Raw genomic sequence first — 13,839 nt, 5'->3', positions numbered from 1 at the left:
ACCAGGGAGGGATCGTGGTGGGGAGGGATCGTGGTGTGTGAATTTTATCTCATTTTAAATGCTCTCATTCTAGATTAGGATTTTCAGGCTTTACTAGATTTCAACGCAAGGAAACAGAAAAGGTATACTTTATTGGTATTTAGGCTTAGCACATTTCAATTCAAATAAAATAAAATGGCTATTTATTTAATCTAATTGAATATAACATATAAACAATTTTAAGTATGTTTTACCATCATATGATTGTATTCATGCAAGTATAATTATCAAAACTGTCCTTCTAAGCATATACCATAGCACCTCTTTTATCTGTAGTACTTGATATAAATTTCATTGTCAAATATATCTGGCTTTAGCAATGTAAACATTTGCTACAAGTAAACTTTAAAAGGTAAAAGTGAATGATACTAATGAATAAGTCAAAAAGGAACTGAGCATTACAACATGATATAATTCAACAAAATATTATAATACTGCTTCAGTTAGAACCACAAATTAATAAATTTCACAAACTAGAAGCAGAAACAAAATGTGTAAAATCCTAAAATAGAGTAAAAATACTGAAGTATATAATGTAAAATTTACCTCAAAAAAAAAAAGTGGGAAATAACAAAATCATGCAATGAAAACCAAATTTGGTTTAATAGTTACAACAGTCACTTTACTGCAAGGTATTCTAAAATGCACCCTGACAAAATGGTTTATTTTCTATCTCTCCATTTAAAAAAAAAAAATTTATCCAAATGACCAACATTAACTTATCTTCATGAAAATTACCTTTTAGAATGTCAAATAATTCCTAGACAAATCATCACAAAAATAAAACTCGCATTAACAGAGTAAGTACAGAAAATGTGCATACATAAGTGCTGAAGATCACAGGAAAATATTCAGTGAATAGGCAAAAATGTTCACATTTATCACTATTTTTGATGTTTTGTACTTTCTGGCTAAAGTTACAAGTTTTCAAAAAGTCAGCAAGGACATTCAGTGCCACTTTGGATTTGTCTGCACTATATAAATAACTGTAGTGCATGGCAGACTATTTTCATTATTTATATAATAAAGTTATAAAGACCTCAAATTTCTAAAACCAGTTATAATACTGTGGCAAGCAAAACAAATTTGTTCTTATTGCTCTTATATTCCAGCTTAATCTACAAAGGTGAACATTTTTCCATGTCTCAAACCATACTAACTGAGTCTCTAGAAAGTTGGTTGTTTCCACAGATGAACTGAAAAAGAAAAAATGAAACTGAAGTATTATTTCATCTCTTAAGTGTCCTTAATATGCTAGTAATTCAAGCAGCACTTGACACAGCAAGTTTCTTCAAGTGATCCATAAACACTTGCAAACTGACATCATCTGTGAGAATAGGTGCTCCAGACTCCTAGAGAAAAAGAAAGATACCTTAAAATATTTAAGCAATGTACAAGTTAATGTTTAAAATAGACAAATTATTTTAAGTAGAATAATGCCTATGATCCTGTTGTATTTTAGATTTTCAAACTGGTCTTTGTCCCTGGCTACTAGAGGGAGGCGATGTATCTGTAGGATTCTCCACCAGTAATGTCTTTGGTGTTTATGACCCTGCCTCTCCTCAACTCCCGCCACATGTGAATTTATGCTGAGATGAAACTGGGGACCTATCATCAAAAAGATCAACCATATGATTAGATGGGTGGGGCTTTAAGCCAGCCTGCAAGCTGGCTTCATTCAATCACAGCATATTGATTTTATCAAAAGTTCCCCACTCTCACACATCCCCTAACCCTACAAAACTCTATAGATACTAAAGCTCAATGGAGCTTCCTATTTGACAAATACATCAGCGGGGCTGGGAGGGTAATACATCCTGACTTCAATGGGAAAGGACACATAAGTTGTCTATCTGGGGACCTTGAATTATCTCTCCATTAGTTGTTTCTAACTTTTTTCTACAATGAAACTGAGTTCTGTAAGCTGTTCTAGCAAATTATGGAACACACACACACAAACACACGATATTCTAACTAGCTGATGAACGGTGTGGGTAGTCAGACTTGTAGACAATGTTTAACTTGTGAGCACTGCACTAACTCCAAGGGTCAGCATCAGCTTTGCACTGCAGTTTATCAATGGCCGTTAGAAGAGCTTCACATTCAACTTAATTTTTAAAGTGATAAAAGTATCAATTGCTAAGGAATAAATCTGCCTACATGGGATTATTGTTGTCTATTAACTAAAGTAAAATTCCAATTATAAATATTTTAATAAAAATGGAAATTGGAAGGAAGCAAATTTATAGTAGTTTTTAGTAAACTATGCTTATAAGTTTTCAAGTCATTTTCATCAATGTCTGTGAGTTTTAAGTAATTAACAAGAGTCAGGAAAAAATGCTAACTCCTATTTTAAATAAAAACTGTTGACAGAATGCGCTTGATAATAATGAAATTTCAAAATTTCATTATCACAAGAAACAGTTTTTCAACAAGATCTTGTATCTGAATTTTTAAATTTTCACCTGATAATTTCAACCTCTAATTTAACAGTAAATATATAAAGTCTAAGATATGGAAATAAAGCAATTTTCAGAGGGGATCAGTAATTAAGAGGCACATGTCAGATGAGAATTTATAATAGATCCTGTGGTTTTGGCCCAGCACAGCTACAGACATCATGTCTCCTGAAATTTTAAACAAAACCAATCTTACTATGTGTTCTCATAAGTTAATATGTGAGAACCTGAAAAACCTGATTACAAAAGGAGGTAAGAGTACTGGGGTAAGGGTTGGAAGTCAGAGTACTCTGTGCTGGCTCTGCCATTACTGTCTGTGTGAGTGAAGAAATCACTTAACCTCTGTCTTAGTCTCCTCATCTATAACAACAGGTCACTAACAGGATCTATTTCACAAGGTTGTTATAATGGTTATAATTTGTGTATAACAAATAGAACAGTAACTGAACCATGTGGTAGGTAGACAACAAGTTTGGCTATTATTTTTACCTCTTCTGAAAAGTTTATTATTTTAAAACACTGATACACTTTTTCTTATTCTCATTCATACTTAATGCAGAAAAGCAAAGGTATCAAAATAGAAGCAGAGAAGCCAAGGGACAACCTAATAACTTGGTAGCTCCTGCTTTTTTCCTTATGTAACTATATTTGATTTTTTTTTTTTCATTTTATACATTTTCTACTTTGGTCCACCCAGTCCCATATCTATCACCTACCCAAGAAAAAAATATATTATGAATTTTCAAATTTACTTACTGCAGAGAATTTATTTAAAATTATAAATACTAATGCTTAATTCAGTCTTATCAAATACTTGCCCCTGGTTGATCTGAATGTTTCAAATACGCTTTTTCTTTTTAAAATATATCTAAAGGCTCTCCCTGGTGGCGCAGCAGGTTAAAGCACAGCACTAAGAAGCTTAAGCCACTTCGGCATGAGTTCGATTGCTGCCTGCCCCGGAGGAGATCCACATGGCGAGGCAGACCTCTCCTGACCCGCCCGCTGCTCCCCTCGGCAGTGTGTTTTGTCAATCTGCCTGTTCTGCTCCCCTCTCTGTCTCTGGTGAATCCTCTCACCCTCTGCATCACTGCCCTGTACCCCAGTTCTATATGCATAAATAAATAAATCTTTAAAAATAATAATAAAATAAAATAAAATATATATCTAGATTAGGCAGAAAGATCCAAGCTTTATATCCGTTAGTGCATGAAGCAGCCTGTCACAGAAGCAGTGTCGCAGTGGTGCCCTCTTCAGGCCACCCATGGATGGGAATACTTTCTGACAAAAAAAAACCTAAGCTATTAGATTCCATAACTTTTAGTAAATATTTGGCTACCAAATTAACTCCCTAAATTGCAATAATAAATTGACACTAGACGATTAAACATTCATATTCTACAGTGAGACAAGCATACACGGTGATCACTTTAAATATCACTCTCCTGCAACCAACTTTCACACCCTTGCCCTGATCACCAAATATGAATTTCCAGTATCTCCCCCAAATGGCAAATTACATAATATTTCAAACTCACTGTGTCTAACACCAAACATCTCCATGCTTCCATTTACTAATGCATGTTTCCCCTGTGACCCAAGCTCAAAGCCCCATATTACTTATTCTCCCTCAACTACCTGTTTTTAAAAAATGTAAATCTACAGAAAACTTGAGAGAAAATTATAATGAATACCAATATGCCTTATACTCAAAATCAATTACACCTTGCAACATTTGCTTTATTTTGTAGGCATTTTTCTTTTTTCTTTCGCTAAATCATTTCTGCAAGTTGAAGGTATCAACTTCCCCCAAATATTTTAATATATCACCTAAGATCAAGAACAATTCATATAACCATACCATGATTATCACACTTCAAGACATTTAATAATAGTGTACTCTTATCTGACATGCAACTCATGTTCATATTTTACAAATCATTCAAATTATATTCTTCATAGCTGTGCTCGTCCTCTAATCTAAGATCCAATCAGAACTCAGAATTTGTATATAGTTGTATTGCTCCAGAAAAACTTATTTTCCTGAAACAGCTAATATATCTCACTGAACATACTTTTAAAGTATCTCCCAAATCTATTCTCTGTCATCATCATTCACACTTGGATTACTTCAATTAATTCAACCTATTAACTGCTCCCAACTAGTTTTAATTTTAATTGTATTATCTAAGAATCAAATTTGTCCCCTGTACAAAAACCTTCAGTGATATTCTCTTAGCAAATAAAGAAACAATTTTTCAGTTCTCAGTCTGGCACTCATGATCCTCTACAGTTTAAGTTCTACTACTGATCCCGACATGTACATCCTTAGCCTATACAATTTCCTTCCCTCATGCATTTCTACTCGTAGGAATAACAGCCATTCAAAAAGTAAGTGTTCTTACCCTGCATTATTTTTCTTATCACACACCCTCTCATGTTGCCACTGTGATTTCATTCCTTCCTCCTTTTTAATCTTTCTAAAAGCATATATCCCATCTGCCTTGTGTTTTCATTACTTAGGTATGTATCTCAACTGTCACACTAGATTAAAACTCTTAAAAAGGGAGATTGTTGTGTACCCTAAAGTACCAATACAGAGTCCTGCATACTGGTCACCTGTTAAATGTTATACCAAAAGCCAGAAATCTACTAAATTAAAATATACTGAAAATTACTTCAGGCCTTAAAGCCTCTTATATTCAAATATCCCTGATCTCTTCCAGCTTATTGTGACTTTTTGTGGACCATGGCCTACAATTAAGCTTAAATCAGCATTTCATTAATACCAACATCTGATATTATACATGTTACTTCTTTCTGTCTCACCTGGAATATGGTCACTGCTTTATTTTCTAAGGTTCCACCAAATAATAATAATATTTTCTACTTTATTTTTCCATTTATTTCCCAACAGAAATTATTATCAAATACATTTAAAAAGCAACCCTCACTAAAATAACAAATTATAAATACACAATAAAAGCATTTCCAAGATCTGCTATTTATACTTACCTGTCCCCAGGCATACATATTGTTATGAGTCTGTGAAGGGTTGACTTTTGAAAGCAGGAAACGTGCCTTAAAAATAAAGAAAAAATCTTATCCATCAAAAAATTGAATCAATACAGGCTGAACAAATACATTATGCCATGCCATCTAAAATCAATTTTAGTTAATATGCTTTGATTTTTTTAAATGAACTATAATTTGAAATATGTATACCATTAAATGGTAAAAATAATAAGCCCCTCTTCACTCCAAATCATACATTCATAACAATGTCCACATTGTTGAGCCAAACAATCAATTGTTGAGCCAAAACTCAGAATGTAAAGATTATGCCACAGTTATAACAAAGGTTAGTGTGAAATTTACCAAACACTTAGTCTGAAATATCAACAGAGCTTCAAATTCCCCCAAAATTATAAAAATGAAAACTATATATTCTTTTACTTTAAACATGATTCTCAAACTTTTTAAACTACTCTACATAAGACAACTTACCTGTCTATCCACTATAATTTATCATCATAAAAATAACCAGCATAAAAGAGAACAACACTAAACACAACAAAAAACAAAAGAGAAAGCCAATCACATTATTATTTCATACTGGAAGAATACAGTTAGGTCATATCTTTCAAAATTTATTTCCATACAAACCCATTTTCTACTCTGTAAGCAAGCAATTTAACATAACACCACTGGTTCTAGAGTCAAAATTTCTGGATTCAAAACATCTCTGCTGGCACATGGATTGAAGTCACAGCACTATCAGGCTATCACTACACACTGCTGCATGAGTTTGATCCCCAGCCAGGGAGCTAATACTCATAGCACAACAGGCCTTGCCTGTCTCATCTGTTATTCCCCCCTCAGCAGTGTAGAGGGGAGTAGATCTGCCTGCTCTGCTTTCCACTGTCTCTGGTGAATCCTCTCACCCCCGCACCTCTAGCCTACACCCCAGTTCTTGTATGCATAATAAGTAAGTCTTAAAAAAAAGAAATCTGGGCCCTCTCTGGTGGCACAGCGGGTTAAAGCACAGCACTGAGAAGCTAAAGCCACTTTAGCATGAGTTTGATCCCTGCCTGGGAGGTAACCCACATGACACGGCAGACCCCTCCTGTCCACTGTTCTCCTCAGCATTGTACTTCACCGATCAGCCTGTTCTGCTCCCCACTCTGTCTCTGGTGAAGCCTCTCACCACCCCTGCACCTCTGTCCTGTATCCCAGTTCTGTATGCATAAATGAATCTTTTAAAAGAAATCTGGATTCAAATCCTACCTCTTCTATTTACTGTTTCCCTGACCACAAGGAATTTTTAACTATGAAACATAGATAACAAAGAAACTACTAGCATGTCAAATGAGGTAACGTATGTAAAAGTCCTATATCAGCTTTGCAAATTCTCAATATATGATAGCTCCTATTATAATACAGTAAAAAAAAAAAACCCTAGTAAGAATTGCTACCATTTCTGAATAATAGTTACTGTTAATATTTTATATTAATATGCAAGAAACTAGATACATCACTAAACAAAGCATGGTCCTTACCTTTAAGGAGCAAGTAAAACAAACTTAGTCTATAATTAATTGATTAAAATTCTTAAGAAGAAGTAAAAGGGAGAAGTTAAAAATGTTTTAAGAATATATGGTAAGGGGCTCTCCCTGGTGGCTCAACAGGTAAAAGCATCACATTATGAAGCTCTCAGAAGCCACTGCAGCATGAGTTCAATCACCTGCTAGGGAGGTGACCCACATGGCGTGGCAGACCTCTCCTGACATGCCCACTGCTCCCCTCAGCAGTGTACTTTGTCGATCTTGACTGTTCTGCTCCCTACTTTGGTGAATCTTCTCACCCAACTCTCCTCTGGCTTGTTCCCTAGTTCTGTATGCATAAATAAGTAAATCTTTTTTAAAAAAAGAATATGTGGTAAGCAGTCCTAGGGTAAACTTCTAAAAGGCTCAAAAATGCCATGTGTATATATAGATATATCTTATTTAATCTTTGTAATTCTAAAACTCACAATGTCTTTTATATTACAATACTTTCCTACTACCTCACTTTCTAGAAAATATTAATTACAGAATAAGAAAAATAGAAAACTCATCAGAAGCTCATATCCACAATGTTATCTGTAAGTGCTTTACACTACTTTATTCCTATCTGTTCAGATCTTCTTGATCAACTGAAGTTGGCATACCACCACCACCCCTCCTCGCTCTATGCTATTAAAGTGGGCTGCAGGTAGAGGATGGCAGAAACTGTCCACTTTAGTCAAGTAATTAATAATCTTACTACTCTGCTAAGGCAAAAAGCAAGAATATCTTCCCTTGGATACCTTCTCCTGCCCGTCTCTCCTCTTTCATTTGCCAAGTAAAATCTATCAAGTTGAAGTCAAAAGTAGGAACAACTCAGAAAATTTAGGAACAAACAATACCTGGCTGCCTCCGTGTTCAGTGTCAATATATCTTGGCATGGGAAACCTGGAGTGAAGAATCTCCTGCGCGTCATCCACTGGGGCTTGCAGAAGGTGGCGAAAATTTTCATACTCTGGCATGTCTTGGTATCCAGACTTGCGCCACTGTGCTATGGTCTGATTTTAAAACAATTAAAGGAGCTATTACTTTTAATTCCTTGCCTATACAAAAATTTAAGAGTATTTTAAAAAGTATTAATCTTCAGAAAGAAAAATTATACAATATTATTGCATTTATCACAATTTTCTTAAGTTTAGTAATTTCAGTATTCTTAAGCAAATAGAAGCAAAAATAGGATATTTTTATAGACTAAGACATAATTAAGTTAAACTTTAAATCACTATGCTTACTAATTTTTCTTAGCTAAAAGTTAGCTAAGTATATGATAAATGAGTAACAAATGTGCTACAAGAAGTTCTGCAGACTTCAAATTTAAAAATTACTATGATGATGTCTTTACCAGTGAAGTTATACCTAGTAAGTAGTATCAACATGGAAACTTTAATAAGAATAGCAATGACAGGGAAGGGATGGAAACAGGAGAGGGAAGAGCACAAGGCACTATGAGGATGGTGCTGGGTGAATTGGTAGTGGGAATTTTATGGGGATTACACCTGAGAAGAGAAGCATACATTGCATAGAAAAGGAATAATGATATAAAATATACGTAATAAAGAAGTTATGTAAAATGAAAATAGAATAGCAATGATATTATAAAGTAGAGCTCTTGAAATTACTTTGAGAAAAATGACTCCAAAAGCAGAAATCATCCAAACAGTCAACATGTACATTGTATCAATTTACTTACTTGTATTTAACAGAGGAATAGTTATCTGCATTTCTGATTTCTCCTTAAAGCATCATAGCCAAGCTAGCCATAAATCTTTTAAAAGTCCTGGGTAATATTACTTAAAAGGAGTTTTGGTGGCAATGCCTTTGCTATAACAATGCAATATGAATCACTTACAACTAAAACAGTGGAGGGAAAATTTGCTGACGTTACCAAAAACTAGCCTATGTACTTTAACGTAGGTTGTGAAAAAACAATCTTTGTATCTTTCAAAGCATTTTTTTTTTAATACAGAGGAAGCACTTTCATACTGGCTGAATGAATATATAATGAACAGAATACCGCTAAAAGCCTGAATTAAAGCATAACAGTTACACAAATATTCTCTTTTCAATTATTTACCATTCTAATTCAGTGAAGTTAAATGACTTTTAATTCACTTATGCTTTAAATGAGCTTTCAAGATCATGTAGCTTTTTAAAATGCTTTAAATACTGCCTATGGAGGGCTTCCCTAGTGGCTCAGGGGTTAAGTCTCAGAACAGTTACCAAGAGGGTCCACCATAACTGCTTGAGATCGATCGCCCCCACTGAGCTAACCCACATGGTGCAGCAGACCTCTCCCGTCTTGCCCATTGTTCCCCACTCTGTTTCTGGAGAATTATCTCACTGCAACCTCCATACCTCTGGCCTGTACCCCAGTTCTATGCAAAAGGAGTAAATACATTTTTGATAAATTAATTAATGCTTCATGTGGAATACTTTGCAAATGATTACATGAAATAGTGTAAAGGAAAGATTACCCACTGACAAAGACTGACTTATGCCCTCTTAATGTCTATGGTAAACCCTAAAGTGTAAGCTGTCTACATATATATCAGAGCTTTTCTATTCAGAACACTAAGCTTTGTGTAAAATTAATTTTTTCATTAATGGTAAACAAAGGGACAGATAACCACAGGTGAGTAAATTTCAAGTCTAAAAGCTGTAGTAAGGAGAATCACATTTTATTCATATGTTAAAAATAGAAATAAAAGCTTATCATAGAGAAAACAGAAGCCATACATCAAAAGGGGAAATTTTCCATGAATTAAAAGAATTCACTGCATCTACATGCATAGCTTTAAACACTATGGAATCTTACCTCTCCATGATAAATCAAAATCTGGAAAAATGTGTCCATGAGAAGTATCCGATCTGCAAGAATGCTGCTGCTATCAAGAAGAACTGGCTAATGTGAAAAAGAAAGTAAAAAAAGAGAAAGAAGGAAAAATAAATTACTTAAAGATACAAAATAGATCTGTCGTCTAGCACATTTTTAAATTTTATACCTCTCCTGTTTCGCCTACTGCTCCCCTCAGCAGTGTATTTCAGTAGATCTGCCTGGTCTCCCCATTCTATCTCTGGTGCAACCTCTCACTCCCTGCAATTCTGGCCTATATCCCTACTCTTGTTTGCATAAAGAAACAAAAATTAAAAATGTTTAAAGGGGAGAGGTTTGAACTAGTGATACAAATTTGGGTATCACACATGGGGATTTGACTGCATCACCTGGAGAGATGGAAGATAAAGAAGAGGCCAGAGATTGAGCCCTGAAACATGCCAACATTTAGGTATCTGAAAAGGAGAAACCAACAAAAGGAGACTGAGAAGAAGGCAGTGAGCAGGAGAAAAGTTGGCTGATATTGTAGATGTCAGAGATGCCTAAAACAAAAAAAATTTAAGGAGCGTCCATAATAGTATATACCGCTGAGAATTCAGGCAAGATGTAGACCATTATTGGTGCTGAGTAGTGTGCTTTCTGTATGTTAGGGACAAGTCTGACTAAAAGAGGTTGAGAAGAAAATGTTACTTACTGTCCAGACAGTAAGTAACTTCTCTGAATTTAGCTGTGACTAAGGACAGATAAGTGGAATGGCAGGTATAGGTAATATGAAGCCAAGGGGAACATTTTTACCTTTTTTAAAATAAATGCTGGTAAGGTTTCTATGTTAATGAAAATGACCAGCTAGAGAGAGAGTGATGATTCAGGGAAAAAGAGGCTAACTCTACAAGGAAATTTTTAAGACAATGAAACTAGAGAGTTCATGGAGTAAGTGGGAAGGCTGAAATCTGACAGAAATAGGCATGCCTACTAGGGATGGCAGGAATCCAATTTTCTTCTAAACATTATTCTACATCTTCGCGAGGTCTACAATTTGCATGTATTATTCTGAAGCATGGAAAAGACAATTCTAAAACTTTAATTCAAAGAACTACGTAAGGCCAAATATGTTTAAAAAAAACTTTCCCAGAGAAATACACACATAAGCAGAATCTTAAACACACACACACACACACACATAGAAAAATGGGTAAGACTTGCAATTACCAGAGGTAAAGGGTGGGAGACATAAAAAAGGAATGTAGTCCATAAGTACAAACTTCCAGTTATAAGATAAATAAGTACTAGGGATACAATGTACAACATGATCATTATAGCCAACACTGCTGTATGATGTATGGAGATGTTCTTAGACAGTAATCCTAAGAATTCTCATTGCAGGAGAAATACTTTTTTTTAATCTGTTCTATTTTTTTTTATCTCCATGGGAAAATGGATGTTAGTAGTTAAACTTATTTTGGTAATTATTTCACAACATATGTAAATCAAACAATGCTGTATGCCTTAAACTGACAGAAAAATGCACGTCAATTATTACTCAATAAAATTGAAAAACATAAATACATATACATTTCAAGCAATCCATATTTTTCCCTGGAGAAATACAGTAAGAAAATTATTTAAACCTATTACAAAATAAAAACATTTTACCCACTTTTTTCCCCAAAACAATGAACATATAGATCATAAAAGATCATTATTGGGCCCTCCCTAGTGGCACAAGGGGTAAGGACGCAGCACTGCAAGCTGGCCACAGCCACTTCAGTGCAAGTTCGATCCTTGGCCCTGAAGGTGACCCACATGTTGTGACAGACCTCTCCTGACCCACCCGCTGCTCCCCTCAGCAGTATACTTGGTCAATCTGCCTGTTCTGCTCCCCACTCTATCTCTGGTAAAGCCTCTCACCACCCCTGCACCTCTGGTTTGTACCCCATTTTCTGTATGCATAAATAAATTTTTAAAAAAGATCATTATCAACTGATAACATATTCCATTTTCAAATATAGTCACTACATACTCTCAAGTGGTAAAACCAAATAAACAATTTTAACTACAAAATGGGTAAATTGTTTATCTGATAACAGGTTAAAATAAGAGGAATAAAGTTTGCTAAGAAGGGTAAATGGATGACTTTTTTATAAATATGTGATCAACTGTATCTTATATTCAAAAAAGATATAGGAAAATGAGATATATTAAAGCAAGACAGAATGTCCTGTTAGACACCAAAATCTGGAGTAAGCTATAGATTGTAAAATCATTATCACGTCTAATTACTGGTAAAGACATAAGAATGATCTATAAGCCCTACATGATTTGATGAACCAAATGACCGAACAAATGATTTTAAAAGTGTCTCCAAACACAGCAGTTCTGCATGTGACTATGCAGGTGTCTCTCTTTTCCTAGTAAACCTGCCCTTTTAAACTAGAAAAAAAAGTGTCTTCCCAAGTCATTGTGTGTTTTTTAAATAGTTCCTAATACAGCCCAGAATGGGCTTAATAATTTTAAAGTGACTATATGAATGACTGAAGGTAACTATTCCTGAACTAAATCTTATGTTTAATAATTCTGTTTCAAAGAAAATTTAAGCTATCTTTACTACTTTAATGGTATACATCACAGTTACAAAACCAGTCTACTTTCTTTTCCCCACCTCTCTTACCTCTGGTGGCCCACTGAAAGAATATGCATACAGAATAGGCTGAATCATGATCAGAGACTGGGTCAGATCTTGACGCATAAAATGGTGTCGATAATAAGAACTCTCATCTGGACTATTGTTAAACACTTGCAAGAAAGGAGATCTTCTTAAATGAAACATAAACTGCAAGATAAAACATGTTAACTTTTACTGACTTTAATATTGTAACAGGAGTTTACTCATACAAAAGCATTTGTTTACACTATTAATGCAACAGTACAAGTTATAAGAATATTCTAAATTTGTATGCCTCAGGAAAAAAAAACTGTCATAATTGTCAGTTACTTAAAATATATAGTTAACAGCAATTTTAAAATTAAAGTAGTTATACTCGGAAGAAAAACAACAATAGGAACAAAATAAAGCCGTGTTCAGGTCTGCGTTATTCAGAGGCTGATGCCAGGTGGTGCACTATCAACATTCCTTGCTTTTATGCCTCATCTCTCTGGACACATCTCTGTGATTATTTATTTCTACTCACTATCCCCACCAAAAGACTCTAAAGAGAACATAAAAATAGATTAGCAGAGTTTCTGCTTTTTGTATGAATCCCACTGGTTTAGAAAAAGGACTCATACACAAGGTTTCTTAATATGTAAAATTTTCCAATCCCTAAGAAACATTCTTTAGACTGTTTCATTATTTCTTTCTCCCTGCACTTATCCCCCATCATCTCCCTTCCACCCACTCCGCACATGAAGGGGATCAAAAGGGAAAAGAGTTAGGCTTGAATAAAGGACAGCTACCCTTTTGAGACAAAGGGTCTTTGACACAATCAAATAAGCTCCTAAGTACCCCAATGTCTCTTTCGGTTACATCACTCATCTCTCAACTTCCACAGCCATTGGGTCTCAAGTGCCTACATGCTGCTCCCACATGGACTCACTATGCATTTCTCTGCCAACACATACCATCAATTCTCTCATCCCTTACCACCATGGACATGTAATTAGCAAATTGGGGGATAAATATTTCAGAAAAGCAGACCTCCCTTGAATGTAGCCTGTGTCACCTTTGAGAGATTATCAGGCTTTAAAAAAACAAAGGGAGATAGTTTCTGAAAGAAAAAAAAGTATTTCTGGGGCTTCTACCCCTTGTTTCCAGGAAAGGGGGGAAGATGGGCTGCCCAGATATCTCAGAGAGCCTTAGAACAGGGAGAAAAAAGAAAGTGTGGAGAATTTTTAGACAGATATTTAGATT

General features: G+C 34.9%; 1 protein-coding gene across 3 annotated transcripts in view; it reads right to left on the bottom strand.

Moving 5' to 3' along the window:
• Nucleotides 1-531: 531 nt before the first annotated feature.
• The window catches only part of SEC23A (Sec23 homolog A (S. cerevisiae)), a 50,280-nt gene continuing 36,972 nt past the window's right edge, over nt 532-13,839 (bottom strand). For all 3 annotated transcript variants that reach the window (XM_012724702.1, XM_004681917.2, XM_012724701.1), the window contains exons 16-20: nt 12,601-12,762; nt 9,915-10,001; nt 7,942-8,097; nt 5,511-5,576; nt 532-1,391 (exon numbers count right to left, since the gene is read on the bottom strand). In XM_012724702.1, the coding sequence (XP_012580156.1) occupies nt 1,302-1,391; nt 5,511-5,576; nt 7,942-8,097; nt 9,915-10,001; nt 12,601-12,762 (561 nt within the window). In that variant the 3' untranslated portion in view covers nt 532-1,301. The remainder of the gene's footprint in view (nt 1,392-5,510; nt 5,577-7,941; nt 8,098-9,914; nt 10,002-12,600; nt 12,763-13,839) is intronic.

The sequence above is a fragment of the Condylura cristata genome, unplaced genomic scaffold (genome assembly GCF_000260355.1).
Source record: "Condylura cristata isolate star-nosed mole 26May11 unplaced genomic scaffold, ConCri1.0 scaffold00013, whole genome shotgun sequence".
NCBI lineage: Eukaryota > Metazoa > Chordata > Mammalia > Eulipotyphla > Talpidae > Condylura > Condylura cristata.
The sequence above is the reverse complement of the archived record's forward strand: the minus strand, read 5'-3'. Positions and strand labels throughout refer to the sequence as shown.